We start from the raw sequence: 21,628 nt of genomic DNA, 5'->3' as shown, positions 1-21,628 counted from the left end.
ACTCTTCTCCTCGTAGAGTAGTCCTCCATTGGTAACATAGCTGACAGCGATTTGAACTCCAGCACTTCCCTGTTGGGTTGTTTTCGATCAAATCTTGCACAAGACTAGAGCAATCACTCCTGTTCTCTGGAGTGGTCTGCATCATCCTGGGCCTCTTCTTCACAGTACTTATGTAATCTTTACACACAAAAAATAGTGTCCCCTGGTATTCTAGTGAAGTCCGAGGTATTAAGTTGACTGACTGTACAACAAAAAATGTTGCCCCTACCTGAAGATAGGAAAGAATGGTTGATCTTTGGTAAAAAGAGGTTTAGGGATAAAGCGGGATTATGTGCGTTCATCCCTGATCCCATAAGGGGCTTCCTTTCCCATGTGATCCTCCCCCTTGTGTACTGTAGACATCCCACCCTGGCACCATGAGAAAGGTCCCCCCCCTAGGGGAGAAGCGGCATCCTAAGATTCGTCACATACCCATTAACTTGTTCCTTCTCCTAGTCCCACTGTGTTCTGTTGTAGCCATAAGGGTAGTGTTATTTGCTATTCACGTCTGGAAAGCTGCTCAAGCAGCTATCTTCTTGACTAGAGAGTAGATGTTCTTGCTCTCTTTATCGGGTGGTGCTTCTAAGGTGGCAAGGGGATAGCCTGCCCTCTTGCGTGTAGTTGTGACTACTAGAGAGTCTGGCTTCTGGTGAGCTCTAATAAAAAGGGGGGTCTGTTGGGGCAGGCTGAAGGAATAAGTTACTTACCTGTAACTGTTGCTCTCCAGCATTGGTTTTGGCATGGATTCTCATGCTCAGGAACATTCCACACCATCAGGCGGGAATCGTCGGTAAGAAAGCAGTCTTGCTTTGAAAGCTTGAGAACTGCCTTTCAACTGCCTTTCTCCTACTATCCAATCACTCGAGACTGACTGGTTCATACTGCACCCTTGAGCCTTGCACTGATAGATAATTTGAAGAGGGCAGATGCCCTTGCCATCATGGTATGGAACAACCCCACATCATCTGGGGGAGAAGCCATGGGGGTATCATGACACCTATTGGGTTCCCAACCGCAGGAATAAAGTCATCAAAATCATTTGTGTCGGTGGTGTCGGTATCAGTGTCCATTGCAGTATCCGTCTGCGGTGCATCCCCTGCTGGTGCTGCTGTGATGGTGGTGGCATTGGTGGTCGCCTCGGGGTAGCCGAGAGATGCATGTGCAGAGGCCTGAGGGGGCTGCTATTGGCAGCAGTCTTTGTTGTATTCCGAGACCAAAGAACTAATCACAGTAAAAGTATCTTGTGACATGTCTCTAAAGCCCTCTGGGGGCCAAGGGTGGAGCACTGGCGGAGGGCTAAAACGTCTCACTGGGCTAGTATGCCTTGGTGACTGCATGCCTATCGGGCTGTTATCACCCATGTCCAGGCATTCCTTCAATGTTTCCTCTTCATAACTTGTGTAGATCGCCATGATCGGCCCGCTCGCGACCTCTAGTGTTTGAAGACATTGTCGACAAAATCGTAGACGTCGACGAGGACCTTGACGCGGCCACCTTGTGAGAATGCTTTCTCAGTTTATCCTTTGACGAAAGGTCATGCTTTGAAGGTCTCACAGACGATACACAACCCACCGGCAATCTTACCATGGATGGGCATGGTGATGGAGAGCGTGTGTACTCTAACTAGGACCTGCAGCCGCAGTGTCTCCAGTCAGCTCAGCAGCATGATGCTTAGCCTTACGGACACCCTGCAGGGGTACATCCTCGGCCGATCTCGACCTCTTGCCTGAGGAAGAGCGCTCCACAGGTCGACTGGATCTGCCTGAGCGTGCCCAGGGGCCATGCCAGGAGGTCTTCCTTCAGCCCACCACCAACCGTCAGTAACGGTCTCTTTTCCTCTTGGATGGGAAACATCAGCAGATGTTGCATCGGTCTTCTTCATGGTCGGGATGCAGACAATAGAGGCACCTTGTGTGCCTGTCCTCCAAGTAGATGTTCCTCAAACCACACCGGGAGCAGAGCCCGAATAGACTCCTCTTGCCTTCGTCTGACACAGTGAGGCGTGAAGTAGGCCTCACTGGGCCCTCCAAAACTTGACATGAAGATCCAACGACGTAGGTGTCTATCGTCACCGTCAACAGATCGCCTTTACCGGTATTGACAATGAGTTAGTAGATGAGATTTTAGGACAAAAATAGAAACTTCTTGAGTCGAAAAACAATAATTATGAAAAATAGCTCAAAGATCAACTCATGAGGACTCCCTGCATTTAAATGTGCGGTAAAAATCTGAAGATGGCCGCTGGGGGCAGGATTCAAGCAGAAGGTCGTCATTGGATGGGTGCAGTTTGACTCAGTCTCCAGTGATTGAATAATAGGAGAAAGGCAGTTTTTAAGCTTTTAAAGCAAGACTGATTTCTTTTTCTTACCGAGGATTCCTGGCTTGACGGCGGGGATAATTCATGAGCATGTGTATCCATGCCAAACCCCACTGCAGGAGAAATGCTTTTCAATGCATGGATTAACGGGTTTGGTAAAATGAAAGTAGGTGTCTTTCAATGCACTGCAACAGTGGGATGTATTGCCCTACTTGTTTCTTCTCATTTAATATGTTGTCGACAAAGTCAGTGGGGTTCATTCCAAGTTTGCCAATCTGGAATTAACGTGCCGGTAATAGTTTTACCAGCATGTTTATGGACTGGCAAACTGTTGGCCAAGAGAGGTAAGTCAGGCTCCCCACCAGCAAAAAACAGCCCATATTACTGGCACTGGTAATACCGACAATCCCCCATAGAGTATGCTGGGACACCATGGAATGGGAAATAACCTACCCTTACTGGCATTCGGAATCTGCTGGTAATTCCGGCAGACAGAGTGCCACTAACAGTAATTCTGTTTGGTGATATCCTGACAGATTTACCAGCGGGATAGGTCCAGTGCCTTCCGCTAAATCAGGCATGTCAATATTAAAGTGTTCAGCAGCTCTTATTAAAATCATTATAAAGAAGCTGGTCATCAATAGGGGAGTTTGCAATAGGTTCATCTTGTATATCTGGGGATTGTATAAAATATTAATCAGGCTGATCGGGGTCTTTCCCAGGATTGTCTTGTAGGGCTAAGATTGGCCTAATCTAAGGCTTTTAGCTGGGGGTTCCCCCATTCCTTGTGAGATGTACTTCTGTTTAATAGGGTGTTTACCGAGAAAATCAAAAAAAGGTGCTACCTTATCCATTGTACTTTCAAACCTTTTCTTAGTCCATGAACCAGTAGCTGGGGTGTTTTTAAGTGGGAACACTTATTTCCTCTGGGGTACACGACTTCCCTTGGAATGCATGTGATAAGAGGAGGTAGCCTATGATATTCTAAACCCGGAGAAACTATATCCGCTGAAGCTGGCAGTTGTTTTAGTGGTCGGGCATGAGTGAATTTCTGCGTAGACACTAACGGTGAGGTTCCACTAATGGTAGGCTGTGCCACAGGGAGCAGAGATTTTCTTTGGCGCCGATCCACCTGTTGAAGGGACAGTCTAAGTTACTGACTTTCCACTTCTCGTCTGGTTCACCGAACTGTGGCTGGAGGGTGTATTCTGGTATGTGTATGCACCTTGTGGTAGACCACCCGTTGTTTGTACTTGTGTGTGCTCTTGTCGCCAGAAGAGGTCTCCATAACATTGCAGGACGCCTGCCTTTTGGAGCTGGGGATGAGCACTCGGGAGTCTTCTGACTCGCAGTGTCTTTGACATCACTACTAGCGTTGATGCCATCTTGCTCTGCGCCAGATTCCCCTGTGCCGTTGGGGTAATCGGATGAAGCTTTTGCTTGCATCGTGTATGCTGCCAATCGCTTTGATTGCTGGTCTTTAAAGGTCTTGGGTTGAAACAGTTTGCAAGATTTACAATGAGTTCTCTGGTGTTCCCAAGTGAGACAATAGTTACACACAGTGTTTGTGAGCTTCCAGGGAAACTTCCGGTTTCAGAAAGGACAAAACTTAAATTGAGTCTTCTCCATGATGTAGGTTGAAAGATAGCAAGACGGGAAGGTGAAAGGGTAAAGTGCATGGAGGCATTCTCGAAGTATTAATATAATAAGTACCCCCCCACCACGACCCCTACTGTGTAGGGCCGAAGCATGAAGGATGGCCGCTGAAAATGATCGGGCAATCTGGACGGTTGAAACTTCGTTGAGCCTCGAAGGATTCGTTGATAGAGACAGTCAAAAGTAGCGGTAGCGATATACTGCTATAGAAATTAAAATAATTTACTCCAAACGACTAATTGTCACTATAGGGAGGGAATCTGCAAAACTTGATTTTTACCTAAAAGATCTCAAATTGATGTAATACATACTGGCCTTCATTACAAGGTTGGCGGTAACCCGCCGGTTCTACTGGCGGGTTGCTGCTGTCCTCTTAACACCGTCCTGCCGTTGAGATACCGGTGCCACCGGGACATTACAAGTCCTGGCAGCCCGGGATGTCAGCGACAGAAAGTGTAAGTCCCCATTCCCATGGAGTCCGATAGGACTCCATGGGAATGGGGACACGGAAGCACAGGCACGTTGCCAATGCTGCCAGTGCTTCAGTGAAAACCATACCTGCAGGGGCCAGTGCTCCCAGCAGATCAGACCTGGCAGGAGCAACGGCCCGTGCAGGCATACTAATAAGTATGGCTGTCCAGAAAGGGCGTAGTTACGTTGCTACCAGCACAGTCATTTTTGGACCGCCAGGCTTGTAATGAGGCCCACTGTGTCTTTTTCTTCACTTACTTTGTTACACTACATTATTCTACATCTGACCTTACAGTGTTTAAAAGAAATGTGCTTAAGCTCTATAGACAGATCACACCAGTGTATGTTAAGTGATTTACTTGTGGTTTTTGATGCAAAAGAGTTACAGAAGGCTTAAATAAATATAATAGCATTTTTCGACATTCTGCCTAACTTGTGTTAATTAAGAGAGCTCTATGTGTGCTTAATTGAACCTTTCTCCGCTCTGGCACTCTACGTCTAAGCCTTACTGCTCAGTCACCCTACCTTGATGGAGTTTAGCTAGTGTGATGGGGGTCGCCACAAATATCCACTCTGACAACGTCTGCCAGCTCCGGGGTGTCTATTTTATAACAGACTGGCTGATGCAACCTCAGGATTTTTGGTCCAAACTAGGGTCTTCCCTCTCTCTCTCGACTGCCCCAGCCTTTCCCTCCATCCTAGCAAAGGCGTCCATAACGGGTGTTCATGCTACTGCTAGGTGATCCCCGAGCTGGCAGTTTCCGATTATGGCTCAGAGTGACTCCCCTGAGACGGTGGCTTCCGACTTTCCCTATCCTAGGTCTGCTTAGTTTTCTAGGGCTGGAGCCTTCTTACACTCGCTTTCACTTGCTTCACACTGGTGTCCCAAGATGTTCTTCTTCCAACTACGCTCCTATCCCTCCAATTTTATACTCCGCCTTCCTACCTCCATTTTTTGATATTCTCTCATCCTTCCTTCCTTCTACTCCACCTCATTGCCACCACTGCCTCTCTGCAACTATTACACCTTTCTGATCTTACTACTTCTCCTACACTGCTACAGCTTTTCCCTACTACCCCAACTATTCTACTACTACTCTCTCTCCTCTCCCTACAACACTACTACGACCACTACTGCTTACTACTGCCACTTCTCACTCCCACCACTATTCCACTGCTCCGACTACCACCATCTATCTATTACTACTACACACACTCCTCTCACCCACGCAAAACCACTCCACAGACCTCCCCTTCAACAACCTCCACACGCCTTCCGCTCTCTCCTCCTCTGGTATGTTGAGCGTACTCCTCCACCTCCTGTCCTCACCCAACTACTACCCACAATAACTATTAACAGTTTGCCGTTTAAATATCCCTCGCCCTCCCAGGATGGCCAGCTGTCCCTGCCAAGGACTTATCTTGCTCCAGGGAGTATGACAAGGGATGGCATTGGAAGGCTTCATTAGAGCTTGGAAGCTCTGCTGCTTTTCCCATGCAGCCCTGCCGCGTTTATGACCTGAGCAATGTAATAGCCCATAGGGAACCTTTGTACCCCGTTGTTAAGGCATTCCTGTAGGCCTGTCATTATTGGGAAAATCTCTGGAGGTCTTCTTTTATCAATAAATAAACCTGGTGGTTTAGTAGTCTTCTCTCTTCACACTCATGCTCCAGCAGATGCTTTCTGCAGGAGCCACGCTCTTGGTGTAGCTGCTGTGCCGCTTCTCCGCAGCACTGCAGCGGTCTTCCAGGTGTCGTCTCTTCCCCCTCCACTATCACCCGGAGGTTGGTGGTCCCACCAACGTTGCAGGGTTCATTGGCCTTTTCCGGCTCCTATCCCTCCGGGGGTGGCTGCTTGTTGCGCTGCTATGCGTCTTTCGGGATCCCCTTGTCTCCTGCAGCTGCGTCCCTTGTGGCCGCCACTCCCCACCTGGGAATGGCATCTTGTTGCATTGGTGACACCACCATCAAAACAGGTGAGGGGCTCGAAGAAGCCCTGGCAGAAGGTTCTTTGGCACCCAAGGGGATGCTAGAAGTCAGGTTCCCTGTCTCCCTACCCAGACAAGGCTGAATAAGTGGCCTTGTTGGTATCTTTCCCTGTTGACCAGAATAGGGTGACCTTTCAGAATGTGTCCATAGGGCAGATTATGAAAATGCACCTTAACAGTAGGCAGGCCCAAAAGGAGAATTATATTCTCTTCTGTGGAGAAATATTTTTTTGCAGCTTTAGCATTTTTTTCATTGTTCATTTTGTTGCCCGTCTTCCAACAAGTCAGGAGGATTTGAAGGCTCTGACCAGAGGCTGCGATGTAGCGTTTCTGAGCTTGGAACTTATGAGGGATGGGAAAGGGCTAGACACAAGGCAGTATTCTTATACCTGTATGAACACATGAATAGGAATACTGCCTTGGGTGTCCCTAGATATCCAGGATTGTTAAGTCTTCATTTTCCCCTACAAGAAACCATTACGTACTGTATTACTAACGTTGTTGCAAGATAGCTGCATTTGACCACTGAACTGAGTGCCCCTAGCAGAGTTCCCAGGTTTCACGTGGCCATGTGTGAAGGCCATCCAGTCAAGTATTTGTTTGGAATTCTGGGACTTTGGGTGTTTCTACATTTCAAATGTGAAAGAAAAACTACAAGTCTCATAATCCAGAGGGAAAAAACAGGACTGGTGATCATCTCATGCAGCGTGATTAGAAACCTGAGAGCTCTGCTTTGTATTCTGTGGAAGAACTTGTCTAAAAGTCTTTTTTTAAGTAGCTAAAATTGCTTACTTACAATAAAGTGTGTAGAGTGTTCTTAGGTTAGGGTTGCCCAAGATTATTTTCAATATGCTGGTGTACCTTCTGTTAGGGAGAATTCCCATTTCTGTGCTAGTTCCCTTCTACCTTAGAGACCCCCAGCTCTTTTACTGGACTTTAGGACTTACATTTTTTATCCTGGAGTGAGTGAGACCTTTTTCTCACTCTCTCATGTATTTTTGATCTGATTTGGACTCTGTTTCTTTTGGTTTTGGAGTCTGAAACTCTATAGGCATCCCCTTTTTGTATAGTGACACAGTGCAGTGTCACAGAGAAGTCCTTTGGATTTCTCTTAAGGTTTAAATACCTTCTCTTGGGTTAACTACTGTTCCCAAGAGTAGTAAAGTGAAATTGACTTTACTTACCAGTTTTTCCTATGTAGGACCAGTACAGCCCATCTTATGTGGAAGTACTGGGGGGTTACTTAGTAGCCTCTTTTCCTACTTACTCATGTAACATTTTTTATGTTACCCTCACTACATTTAATGGCTGGTGGCAGTGGTTTAATTTTCCTACCAGTGTGCGTTTTTACCGCAGGCTGAATTCTCAGCTGCAGTATTTCACCCATGGGTGCTCATTTTGTCAAAATGGCCCGGTCTTCTTTTTTCGTCATTTCTTGCTTGTGAGGTCTTTCTTGGGTTTTACTCTGCATGCCCAACCAGGTTTGGTCCCTTTGTTCGTTTTGTCTTTGGCGGGCTTCAGTGCTGAAACCCGCCTCTGGCTCCAGTGTGTCTGGCACGGCAGGAAGAGAGAGAGTGACAGCTAGGCTGCGAATGAATGGGACAAACCTGCATAAAAGGTGCGGTGTCTTGGAGAAAAGGCTGAGTCGACCACTGGATGAATGAACTGAAGAAGCAACTGGAAGAGAAGCTTGCTGCACCATCCTGGACCATTGGTTTGCTTGGTGAAGCCCTGCTGCAGTGTTGAAGCCCAAATTTCATATCGACTAGAGAAGCTCGGAACGGATGACTTCCTCCCTTGGGTTGGTGGGACCAACTGACCACAAGTCTAACTTAACTCGAACCCCTCTCCCTGCTGGCTGTACTTCTTTGCTGCTGCTGGAACCGAGTGCCAGGGGACAGGAAAACCAGGAACGAGTGCATCGTCTTTAAGCCAGACCCGAGCTCCAGAAAGATTCTGAGGATCCTCCAAAAGCAGGATGACCCAAGCCTGAGCTACCTCAACAGTGTACTGAACCCCAGAAGCATGGGAAGCCCACAAGGTGTCCAAGAACCGCAGTGGTGCTATTTGCCAGTAGCTGATACCGCAAAGTGCTGCTGACCTGAAGTAAGCCCACTGCCACCGCCGACCTTCGAACTGCAGTGCAGGAGTCCTACAGACATCATCCCTCTTGTCCCCATGACTGAGGCCCAGGAACGGAAGAACTGCAGGACTGCAACCGGAACAGAAGCCAGCTGGATCTGTTTCTTCAGACCTAAGATACTGTCTAACTAGGAGTACTTACCTCTTGTCTGTAGCTTGCTTGCTCTCAATGGACTAGCAGTAGCTGCCTTCTGCAGAGTTGCTTGCATCTTTGCTTTTCACAAGCCTTTCAGCTTGTGGCCCAACAGTGATTCTTTTCTACAAACTCTTTATTTCACATTGCGCAAGACTTTTGTGCTATCTTTAAGAAGTGCATCAGCTCCCCTAGACTTTGTTCAATTGACATTGGCTGTCCTGGCACCCCCTGCAGACTCTTCTGACCCTTTGACTTTGTGTTTATATGTCCCTCATAGGTGGTACATAAGTTACTTGTATTGCTGTGAAAGGGTTAACCTATATTTCATTGAGGGATTGTAAAGTACTCACCTGTTCAGAGAGCGTATTAACCTTTGTTTCCTTCCCTAACGTTTTCCTTTTTCCACAACCTCAGTATTGAATTACGTGTTAAAGTGATATAACAATATCCACAGTGTCCTAGCAATTGAAGTCACCCATGGGTATAGTAAGTGAGTGTGTGACATCCCAAAAGGGTATCTACTTACTTAATTGAGAACTGAGGAAGTGTATTTTTGAAGTGTATTTTATTGTTGCATATTGCCCTTTCTAAAGAAGGCTTAGTTTAAAACTGACTGTTAAATTAATAAATAGGTATTTTATAAGAAAACCTTGAGTATAACTGTTATTTGAATACTTGTCATTGAGAATCACTATGTTGCACCTCTACAGCTCACAATTACCCCTCTTGAGATAAGTCTGGCTGGCTCAGTCACTCTACCAACTTGTGTAGTACAGACCTATACCAATAGTTGGGTATCTATTGCCAAGATGACATGGCTGGTGAAGTTTCCGACAGGGTTACTACATACAATCTTGCCTAACACCTTCTAATTTCATAACGTGGTAGATATATACCAACATCTCCCCATCCTCCTTACCAGTTTACAAAAGTGCAACTGTTTTGTTGAAGTAAAATGTAGTAGGCATCTCAATTGAACACCAATTAGTGATACACACTCACACACACAGTTTTACATATCTTAACTTTCGAGCTTAAAGCATATTTGTTGTTAATAAATAATTCTATTTTGTATACTTACCTGTGTGTAGAATCTATTGCTTGACAAACCTCCGATTATGTTAGCTGTGATATGCACCCAAAATCTGATCTGCCAAGCCTCACGCGTATTGCCCATCCATTTTAAGTAAGAGTTTGGTTAGATTTTGTGCTAAAGCTTGCAGGTTCACCCAGGAAGATTTCTGGCAAGGCACATTCTAGGCTTTAAGGTACACGCAGGAACGCAATGGATGACTTAACTCTCAACTTGCAGGAGCTTAGCTGATGTACACTTAACATGTGACAAGCATGTGGTCTAGTACACAATGAGGACAAGTGGATCATAGCAAAACCCAAATCTTCGTGCTACTCCATCCTGTGTTGCAGGGCATCACTGCACAGTGCAGATTGACAGAGAATATCAACAGTAAGATATGTCTTGGTGTATAGGTCGTAGGCATTTGTGCCACCAGTAGTATAGGTTTCACAGATGTGGAGTATATAAGAAAAAAAGATTCCAACTCAAGAAACAGACTACTGAAAACAATGTGATCCATCGCCTAAGAACATCCACTTTCAGCTTGCAACTAACCTATTCAGGATGCATTATTATCAGTTGATAATGTGTTTGCTAAACAAATTGTGCGAAGTTACTTGAATGATGCACAGTTCAATGAATGAGGCATGCCGGTTTCTCTTCCCAAAATCCTTTGTTGCACTGGTGCACTAAATAAAGTGATTGTTATAGATTCACCTGCTACTGATTGAGTGAAAGGCGGCTGGGTAGGCACCAGTGCGCTTACCTAGCAAGTCATAAGAATTGGCAACCAAGAACACGAAATACTTTGCTAATATCCCAAACTGGCTAAATATGCCCTGCAAACGCTATTCTTCTTCCCTGTTTTCCTTTATTCCACACTTTCCCCATGGAATCATGCTTCCTCTCTGCTCCAGTTTTCCATGTGGTGGTACGCTTTAGTTCTCTCCTCAGTAGTGTATCTGACTTCCTTCTTTCAATGTTACTAGTGCTCCTGTAACAGAAAATCTATTTCCTGTAACAGTAGCCCTTTGGCAAGGTCACCTGCTCCTGGTTCATACATTTAGACTAGTTCTCTAATACCAGTCCAGAAAACAAATGGAAATAAGGTACTTTAAAATCTTTGAAATTCTGTAAAATATATAGGACTATCTGTTACGCTCACCTGGCTCCCACAGGGGCGTCGATCTGAACTGGACAGCTGCGGTCTCCACCAATGTGACACGTAGTGCCGAGATGACGGACTGGACTGGCCCACCTAGCTTCGTTTGCTTGGCCCGTAGGAATATTCTTCTGATGGTTTGGAAAGATGAGCTCTCCATCCTGCATTGAGCGCAGGGGCATGTAAATGACCAGTTGCTTCACTGGCTCGAAGGAATTGGTGAGTTCCAGAACAATATTGACTCTGAGATTCCCGGCAAGGCGCCGTAAGTATGCAGTTTGTAAGAGTTCAAATGTCTGACTTTCACTCCTGTCCGATTCCTTGCAGGTTGCAGCTTGACCCTAGTGAAGAGTTCCTCGTGGCAACCGGTAATATTCAGGTAAGGATTTGTATTATCCAACACAGTTCGATAAAATAATGTCAATATGTAACCTGTTGCTTTCTCCCTTATTCAGGCGCTGAGAGAAAGTATGAAGTCTAGGGGAATAATGCCTCCGGCGGTAAAATCAGGTAAGTCTATTGTGGTGAGGAGGTTTCCCCTTGTTTGTCCCTTTGTTTCACCTTGCTGTCCTTTTGTTACCCTTTAGGGGCCGGGGTTGGCGAAGATGCAGTGGAAGCTGCGCCGACCCGTGAAGAGGAATAGTACCCCCGGTGGTAAAATCCGGTAAGTCTATGGGGGGTAACTAATATTGCCTCTGTGTATTCCCTTGGCTCACCTTGCTGTTCTCGTCTTCCCCTTAGGTGCCGGAGTGCGGCGGGAACATGCAGGAGGATGCGGTGGAATGTAAAGATGCTGCGAAGGCCGGTGAGTTCAGCGCGGCGCTGCAGCAGGTGAGGCGACGCGCATAAAATAACTTCTTTCTTCCAGCTCGAGGGCGCGATGGATCGGGAATTCAGGTAAGGATCAAAGGTATTGCTCTTGTTCTAACCTTTTCTCCTTCTTTCTCCCTTTTTCTAGGAGCTCCAGACTCGAGGCGGGCGTGGCAGAAGACTGGATGCAGACTTGCAGGAACGGTGAGCGTTACGCTGCTGGATGCAGAATAACGCGAAGCGTATGCTGCTCTTCGGGCGTGGTTTAAATAGCCTCCAAAGTAGTCCCAGTTAAGTATTCCTCCCCAGCCCCACCCGAGTAAAAAATAGTCCCTAGGTAAAGTAGTCCCTTCCAAGCCTCTTTTGGCTTGGAGCTCGTGCAGAATGGTCTGCATCAGGTAAGTTTGCAGCATGGTCTGCATCAGGTACGTTTTAATCTATGAGCCTGGCGCCTATGGCGCCAGGACTGACTCTCCATATGAGCCTGGCGCCATAGACGCCAGGACTGCACCCAAATAGCCCCTAGCAGGGGTTGTTGGGCTTGCTTGGGATAACTTGATGCCTGCTTCCGGGGTTGCTGGACTTGGTCTGGGTCCCCGGGGGTAGGCATCATGACACTATCCCATCATGACCCAGTTTATTAGATAAGAAATTGTAGGCTACGTGAGGTTGGTGAAACCCACTTGTCATTGAGTCGTTCACTATTAGACATTGTGGCACTAAGCTACAAGATTTGGCTATCTGCAAGCATAAACATAGCTAGGAAAAAAACAAGTCTTTCTTTCTAAAATCAGAGATGGCCAACCAAGAAGAATGAGTAGCAGGAAATTCAAGCTTCTGTCGCCTATGAATCCAGGCCAAATATTTGGAGGGGTCTCTTAATCTACCCACTCATGTTACCTAGCCAGCACACGCTTTGGAAATCTTCGACATAGTAAAGATGTCACTTATTCAAGGTACGTATTTATAAACATTATATTACGCCAGCTGCAATGGAGAACAATTGATCCAAAACAGCACTGATTGCATGTTCTGCTATCACAGAAGGAGCCACATCTGGTTTGTCTGTCTCTTGGGTAACTTCAAATAAAAGGGTGCAAGGTTAACCCCCATTACTTCATAGGTGGCCATTCACTGGTGCATGATGTGTGTTGCAACACGCAAAAGACAGAATTTCCTTTGTGCTTGCCAGATACTCTTCAATCCAGCAACAGTGATAGGGTTTTGCATCTGCTATTACCCAGTTGCATTATGCTTGGGGTTACTGTGAGACATCCGAAGATGTCTCACAGTCTGAACCTGGGGATCTCTTTTTCAGGTGGCCAGAGCACGGTCATCGCCCTTGGAACCAGACCCTGGGGGTGGACAAGTGCGGCAGGATCAACTGGGAGAGGGGTCCTCAGTGAATGGGTTTGAGACATCCGATGGTGAGATGCAGTATTTTCCCTCTTTTGACACTTCCTTCACCTTTATAGGTTATTCTAAATCCTATCCCAGTACCCCGCTAATTTCAACAAGTACCAACTCTGAAAGGAGGCGTGGGAGAACCAGTAGAAATAAATTGCAATTACCATCTCATGTATTACAACTGAAGGACTTTTCCCTGTCTCAGATATGCCCCTACCCGACAGTCCTTTAGTTGAAATATAATATTGTCCAACCAGTTTCATTATGCCCCCATACGTTTCTGTAAAACCACACCAACCCATTTATTTACACACACACACACACACACACACACACACACACACACACACACACACACACACACACACCCCCCTCCCCCCCAAGAATGCAAAGTCCCACTAATGAGGCCAGGTAAGGTCAGGCCTCCTTTTCTAACTACCCACACCTGACTCCACTTGAGACTCCCATGAAGTATAAAAGGCAGAGCAGGAGAGCACACTTTGAGAGAGCTTGGGATACTGGAAGGTGTCGAGACGGCAGAGGAGGATCAGTTAAGCTGCTGAGAACCTGGGAGACCTGGAGGAGGCGGAAATCACCACACTGGACCTTTGAATGCAGGAGAGGCTGCAGTGAGGGGACAGACCTGTACCTCCAGGAGGCAAAACCAGGGGCAGCTGGGATCTCCTGGCAGTGCCACACCGGCACTCCTCCCCTGGGACCAGCAGGCAAGCCCAGGTTGCTGAGGGGCAGGCGACGAGGCCCTGACCTCAGGTCACATCTGCATCAAGACTCCTGCAGCTCCCAAAGCCCAGGACTGCCATTGTGGGGGGCTTTGAAGCAGGATCAAAATGCACTGCAATGCATTCTGGGACAGAAGTCCAAAAATGATTTTTTGGAGACAACTGAAGACTGGTCTGCACCCGCAGAGGGAGACCCGTAAAGCATTTGTGGAGAAGGTCTGAGCCCGGAAGAGGGGGGCCTGAGGGGTCTGCACCCGGCAGAGGGAGACCCCTGAGAGCGAGAAGGTCTGAGCCCGGAAGAGGGGGATCTGAACTGTAAGAAAACCCAGTGAAGGACCAGTAGCAGAGTGGTCCGGCGATACGTGGGCGCCCATGCGAAGGACTCTTGTTGGTCCCCTTTGTTGAAACTGAAAATACCAAGAGGACTTAGGAGAGGCCAGCGTGAAGTGTCAAAGTGGTCCTACGAGGGTTGAGCAAAACCCCTCGTACACTCGAAAGTTTTTGACACATTGAGGTGAACTGTGAAACTGGCAAATGTGAACCCGACTGTGGGATGCCTACAAATCAGGGTAACCAGTGACACACCCGAGAACAAGAAATTAATAGAACTGTGTGAAGCCTGGCTGGGGGGCTTAGACCCAAACTTAGGAAAATGGAAAAACCTAAGGGGGCTTGAGAACTGTGGCAAGTGAACCTGATGGATGGATGCCTGCGAAGACCGAATCTTATGTATTAAAAGGCTGTAGTGAACTTGACTGAGGGAGGCTAACTTTGCAAGAAGGATCAGAGCCCAGATGAGGGGGATCCAAGGCGCGAAGAGCAAACGCCCAAGGTGAAAGATTACCAAACAAACTTTTGTTTGTTTATTGTTTATGGTCCAGCAGGACTTCCAAGACAAGAGACTTCATAGGAAATAACTTGGCCCCAGAAGGTCCTGGCATTGTTGCAAGGAACTGTAACCTCGTGTGCGGGCGAGGCCCAGGAGTCAAATGTCCTGCCTTGTCCAATGCTAAAAACGTGGGGAAAGAAGACCCCAGCCATACCATCCTGACTTATCATTTGGTGACCACTTCTTTCTTTTCTTGGGATCATTACCCCCCACTATTTTGTAACTTAGTTGTAAGGATTGGCAATAGGTTTTTTAATAGGGGCCCTTTTTATTTGAAAAAACGCCACTAGGACTGCCTTATTATTTGATGGTTGTAGCTTGCTCCCATTTAAGATTTGGGTTTAGATTAGGCGTTTTTCTCACCCATTATACAGTTTAATAAACACCCTTGAACTGTGATCACTTGTGTCTGTCTTTACGGTTGTCGCCATGAGTTCCATACACTACATAGTGCCTGATGTCTTGAAATCTCTGTTGCTTCCTGATCTCCCAAATAATCCACGTAAAGATCTTGAGTCAGACCTACAACAGTCTCTGGAGCAATGATCCTGACTACTGGAGGAAATGTTACACGTACTACAAACCACCATGGCCAATGAGATCCTCGTCTGCTAAAAGATCCCAAGGGGACGAATAAAGAAGATGAAAATATAGTGTAGATACTCACAATAGAAACAAACAAAAACACTCCGAATATTCCTGGTCCTCGTGAAGAAGGACCCCCTCGGTACCTTGCTTAAATTTAAGAACCAGAAAAATGTCCTTGTATAAGACTAATGACTGTTTACTCCACTTGGAAACCTGCCCATCACTCCCAGAAAGATGGTACATGGCATTACAATTAGGATTAAGATTCCTGTTTCTTGCCTTTCACCTCTAAGTTTTATTGTTCTCACATCCTAAAGCTAAAGTATACCTGTGTGGCGACCATACATATTAAATAAATAGTCAATAGAATGCACTGTCATGTGCTGGGGTCAGCATGGCAGACTGCTGCGGTGAGAGAACCGAGCAGTAGTGTTCAGCAGGCATCAGGGTTGCAGGGATGGCCCTATTCATCAGGTTTATGAATTCACACTGCACAGCATGTGGGTTTGCTTTGGCTGGTGAGTACAATGGTGGCTCAGATGACACTTGTGCTATTGCAGGTTTTTTTATCTTTCCAAAAACGATGCCGTCTTTTATAATGTTGCATTGCTTAAGGTTAGGTGGATGGATGGATGGATGGATGGATGGATGGATGGATGGATGGATGGATGGATGCAGAGCCATTATGACTTCTGAGCACTTCTTGTCAGGTGGATATTAAGCCGTCTGTAAGGGTGTCAAAGAAAGAAAGGAAGGAAGTTGAGTTGTAACTTCCCAATCCATCGCCTCGATGTTTGTTATGCTATGTTCCCTTCGGTAGTCTTTGCTGGATTGGTCCTGTGATCTGCACAGAGACAGACTGGAAACATTTCCTGCATGGTGCTTTATCCTCCAGTTCATGCAGTCGCCCCTCAGTCATTCCACATACATCTGTGTGCGGTCTAGAGGTGTCAAAGGGAAGATAGCTGCACAGAATAAAGTACCAAAGTGAGGGAATGGGTAATGGGGAAATAATTTGAGGTTCCACTACGCTGGAATAAAATAAGCGAAGTTAAACCCACTCTTCATTTGTAGAATAACATGTAATACCTAAAGTTTATGTTTAATTTTCTAGATCAGACTAGATGCAAATTACACTGCAAGTTTCAATCATATATGGTGGAAAAAACAGCTCGATGGTGTTTCGCGATTGCTTTCACAAACATATCGTCTTTTGTTTCTTTTATTTTGGACGACATTCTGACACCAAATTAGTCAACAAAATATTGCATCTATTTGGCAACATAAAAAGTGGCTGGGTTTTGAAAATCTATTCAATGGTCTTCCTAGAACCTGTATGCAGAGTGCAGATCTTGCTGTTGTAAAATAAAGCCCTGCCCTTTTGAAATTCAATTTTACAAGTGTACCATGTCACCCCTTGAAGAACATCAGATTTTGTGCAAATAAATTATTAGTGCGCTAAAATACTGAAACATACCACGTCTTGTTAAGCCTGGGCACATCACAGTAGACCAACGGATCATATGCAGATTCATATACACCCTGGTAGGCTATTAATGCGCAAACATAGACACTTGTATACTTTCAAAGAACTACAAAATTTTATATATAAAGAGGCTGGTTACCAGACATCAGAATGCGTTGTGAAGACACCATCTTTCAGAGATTCTGGAGACATCCACCGGACAGGCAGCAAACCTTTTCCCCCTTTCCGGTAATAGTCAGTCTCGTAGATATCTCGGGTCATACCAAAATCTGTATGTCAAGATGATGAAACATAGCATGTGAATCCTAGGCAGGCAGGGAAACATACTCGGACAAGAACGGCCCTGTGACTGAAATCGCAAATAACCAAGTGAAATAAAGTGATATCTTATTGTGTTCGACATTTACAACGTGTGTCCATTAACTGAGGGTGACTTGTGTCTTGCACAATCTGAGCAAAATAAAGACCAAGCTGATTTTATCAGTGGTATTACACACATGCTAATTCACCACTTTAGCTATGGATCTTATCTGAACACATTTAGTTTATTCCCCCATTAGAATGTGCCATATGTGCACAGTAGCTATGATAGAGTGTAATATTAAAAGTGTTAAGCTCTTCTATACATTGCAAATCAGTTATTGTCACCTTTGGAACCGAAAAATTATTTCAGACAATCAACAATTTGTTTAAAAAACGTATGAATTGTCATAAGTGTTTAAAAGGAGAGGCTATCCAACTGAGACAGTGGTAGCTTCGGCTCAGAAAGTTAATGCACTTACGAAGCCATAAGCTTTATTACAAGTAGCCAAAGAGCCTGATGCCAAACTGTTATATATTACCACATATTCTCAACAGAGTAAACAAGTTAAGCGCATTATTACATCTAATTGGAATATCCTACATCTGGATCTAACTTTAGTAGACCTAATCCCAACAGTACCAATATTTGCGTACCGAAAAAGCCAATCATTGAGGGACCTTGTAGTAAGAGCAGACATTAGCGCATCTAAGATCAAACCAACAGGATACAGGGGAACTCTCCCTTGCATGAACTGCCAACACTGCAACAATGTAATCAAAGGTCAATCTATCAGTCAATCTATTAGTCACCCCCATACATGTTAATGGATATTTGTACTGTGCACTTTTGGCAGCTTCAGTTCGATTAGCACTGTTCGCTGAGTTTAGGAGTGCTTTTTTGATCTAAGCCATGTTCTGTTGTGCGAAGCGATGCGTGATTTGTTTTGTTGTTGCAGTGTATTGAAGTTTGTGCGGTTTGTTGTGCTTTAGGGTTGTGGTTGGTTAATGTTTGAAAGTTGTATGCAGAAGGGTAAGATTGTTAGTGGGTTGGTTATTGGCCTCGCTATCAAGATCTGACACGTGCTAATTTCCAAGTTCTTTCTAGATGTGGCACGGGATAATCTCCCCATTTCTATCTAGATCCTTCACTTGCTAACATTCACAATCCTGTATAGAAGCGACGCAAGCCAACATTTACAATCCTGTCAAGAAGTGATGCAGTCACAATTCTATCTAAATGTGGCAATGGCTAGTATTCATAATTGCATCAAAATATGGCAGTTGCTAACATTCACAAACCTGTCTAGAAGTGACGCAGGGCAACTTTTAAAATCCCGCCCAGATGTGACGTGAGCTAATATTCACCATTCTATCTAAGTTCACCTATGGCTAGTTTTCACAAGTCTACCTAAATGTGGCAATGGCTGACATTCACAATCCTGTCTGGATGTGACGCAGGTTAATATTCCCAATCCTGTCTAAATGTGGCAATGGCACATGGAAAACAATATTATTAAAACACACTTCAACATGTGATGCCACCAATGTAGTGTATGGGATCAGATGCCTGTGTAGCATATTCTTTGTGGGGATAACAACCAGAATGGCGAAAACAAGATGGATTGAACATACATCGAACATTCTCACAGACTCAGTTACATCTCTAGTGGCGCAACATTTTAAAGAACTAGAGAGAGTGGAGTCAAAGACGACCCCAAGGTTTCTTGCCTTGCAGGTGGGTGCGGTCGCAGGGCGAAGGGAGGCCGGCCAGAGTGACAGTGGGAAAGCGAGAGCAGGAGTCCCAATGCAAACAATCTCAGTCTTACTGGCGTTGAGGCAGAGGTCGTTTTCAGCACACCATGACTGAATTGCAGACAGTCAGATATGAGCGAGGTAGCGGAGGTGGCTGAAGGTAGCCTGAAGGAGAGTTGCATGTCAACCACATAACACTGGAAGTTAGAGATGAAAGTGGCAATCATCTGTGCCAGGGCAGCCATGTAGAGATTGAAAACTGGGCGATAGGTTAGAACCCTTGGGAACGCCACAGGCTGTAAGAGTGATAGTAGAGAGAAAGGACCCAAGTTCCATCAGGGATGGGCGGTCGGAAACGAAGGAGGTTGACCACGCCAGACCCTGACCTGTGATTCCCAGGGTGTCACAGAGATGTGCGATCAGGATGTTGTGGTTTACAGTGGCAGAGGAGAGGTCAAGAAGAATGAGGACAGAGGGAGTGTTAATGTCAGGATTTGAGAGCAGGTCTTCACGGGTGTTAAGCAGAGCAGTTTCTGTGCCTCTGGATGCTCTAGAGCCAGACTGATGGTCGTGGAGGCAACCAGCAGATTCAGTGTCGAGGGTGAGCCGAGAGGTAGCCAGCTTCTCCAGGAGTTTGCACAGGAAAGGGGTGATAGAAATGGGGCGATAGTTTGCCAGAATGGAGGCATCGGCAGAGGGTTTCTTAAGCAGAGGGTGCACAAGGGAGTGCTTAAGAGAAGTTGGAAAAACTCCAGTGGGAAAAGAGAGATTGCAGAGATCAGCCAAGGCTGGAGCGAGAGTCAATGTTGTCCTTAATGGTTTTGGACGGGCAGGGGTCCACCTGTTTAGATGAGGCCTTCATAGACCGGACTTGTCTGGCGACCTCATCAGGTGTGATGGGAGTGAGAGAAGAGAGGAGAAGTGGTGGAGGGGCCAAGGGAGGCTCCAGAGTGGTGGTTGTATGATGCAGTGTGGAAGTGATAGAGGAAAGGATGTCTTGGGGTTTTGCAGTGAAGTGTGCAGTCAGGGCCGAGCAAAGGTCCTGGGTGAGTGTGACAGAAGAGGAGGCTGCTGCAGGATTGGCCAGTTCCTTACAGACTTTGAAAAGTTTGGCCATGTTGTTTGAGGATGCAGCCTTCAATAAAGACTCTTTTCTTGGTTTGGATACAGAGTCGATATTGCCTTTGAAGGAGGCAGCAGGCCAGTTTGTCAGAGGGTCTGCTGGGGAATTCCATTTCCGCTCAGCTGCCCGACACTTGCATTTAAGGGCAGCCTGATCAGAGTCGTAACAAGAGTTGCACTTTTTCAAAGGCTTCAGTTGGACCCTCATGACAGGGGCAAGAGTATCAAGGGTGATAGAGAGACTGAAGTTAGCGAGGGCTGTGTCAAGGTGGGAGTCAGCCACAGGAGTAGGAGGCGGAGAGTAGGTGGAGGCATAGGCAGCTGCTGTCACTCTATGCATCGTTATGGTGACTTTGAAACTGAGTGGCCGCGCCGGGTGTGCCAATGCAAGAGGAGAGGAGAGCTTGAAGTGTGGAGAGAGTGATCCATCCAAGAGAGAGAGCTAGTGAGAGGGACAGAGAGGGATGTCGGTACAGATTATAGCATCCAATGTGTGGCCCGCTGTGTGCGTGGAGCCAGAAGCTAAGATAGAGAGGGAGAGAGAATCGCATAGGTTGCAGAAAGGTCCGGAGGAGTAAGGAAGAGAGAATCGCATAGGTTGCAGAAAGGTCCGGAGGAGTAAGGAAAGTCCAGCTGGATGTTGAGGTCAACCAGCAGGAGCAGTTGAGAGGAGCAGAAGTAGAGAGGAGGCCAGGTCGGCCCATTCAGAGAGGAAGAAGAGTGGACTGTCCCAGGTGGCCGATAGAAGGTGGCCATAAGGAGAGAAGATTTAGGAGAGAGTGAGAGCCAACAGACTAGGCACTCAAAGGAGGAGTAGGCCTGAATGGGGATGATGGACACAGGTATCCATTCTGGGACGATCAACGCCAGTGCCCCCCCCGATCCCTTAGGCCTACGCACAGAGAGGATCTTGTATCCTTCAGGGAGGAGTGTGTCAAAGCTTGTGACAGAGCGGTCATTGAACCATGTCTCCGTGACGGCGAGCACATCTAGATCCATGTGTTCAAGGGGGTTGCAGATGTCAGACGAGTGTTTGACAGCAGAGCGAGAGTTAAATGTGGCAATATGGAGCAGCTTGCCATCTTCGATGGTCTTCCATGGGGGGCGCAGGGTACGGTGCACCCACAAATCCCCCCCGACCCCCTCGAGGGTGGCAAGAGAGCCAGAAGGAAAGTGTAGGATGGCGGAGGAGCCAAGGCCAACACAGGAGCCGGGATAGTGAGGCAAGGCAAGGTCACCAGTGTAGAGGAGGAGGAAGGCACAGTAGGCAAGGGAGCCTGTACAAAGGAAGAGGAAGGCACAGCAGGCCAGATAGCCTGTACAGAGGAGGAGGAAGGCACAGCACGCAAAGAAGCTTGTGCAGAACAGGAAGGCACAGCAGGCAAGGGAGCCTGTGCAGAGGAGGAGGAAGGCACAGCAGGCAAGGGAGCCTGTGCAAAAGAAGGGGAAGGCACAGTGGGCAAGGGAGAAAGAGCAGAGGAGGAGGAAGGTACTGCAGGCAAGGGATCCTGTGCTGGGGATGAGGAAGGCACAACAGGCAAGGGA

At 46.6% G+C, this 21,628-nt stretch overlaps 1 protein-coding gene across 1 annotated transcript in view; it reads right to left on the bottom strand.

Moving 5' to 3' along the window:
* IGF1R (insulin like growth factor 1 receptor) overlaps positions 1–21,628 on the bottom strand; it is a 1,701,728-nt gene that overhangs the window by 52,537 nt on the left and 1,627,563 nt on the right. Inside the window, exon 20 of the mRNA XM_069625053.1 lies at positions 17,046–17,175. Coding sequence (XP_069481154.1) covers positions 17,046–17,175 — 130 coding nt within the window. The remainder of the gene's footprint in view (positions 1–17,045; positions 17,176–21,628) is intronic.

Source organism: Ambystoma mexicanum, chromosome 11 (assembly GCF_040938575.1).
Source record: "Ambystoma mexicanum isolate Mex_15411 chromosome 11, UKY_AmexF1_1, whole genome shotgun sequence".
NCBI lineage: Eukaryota > Metazoa > Chordata > Amphibia > Caudata > Ambystomatidae > Ambystoma > Ambystoma mexicanum.
This window is presented reverse-complemented; position numbering and strand designations above follow the sequence as displayed.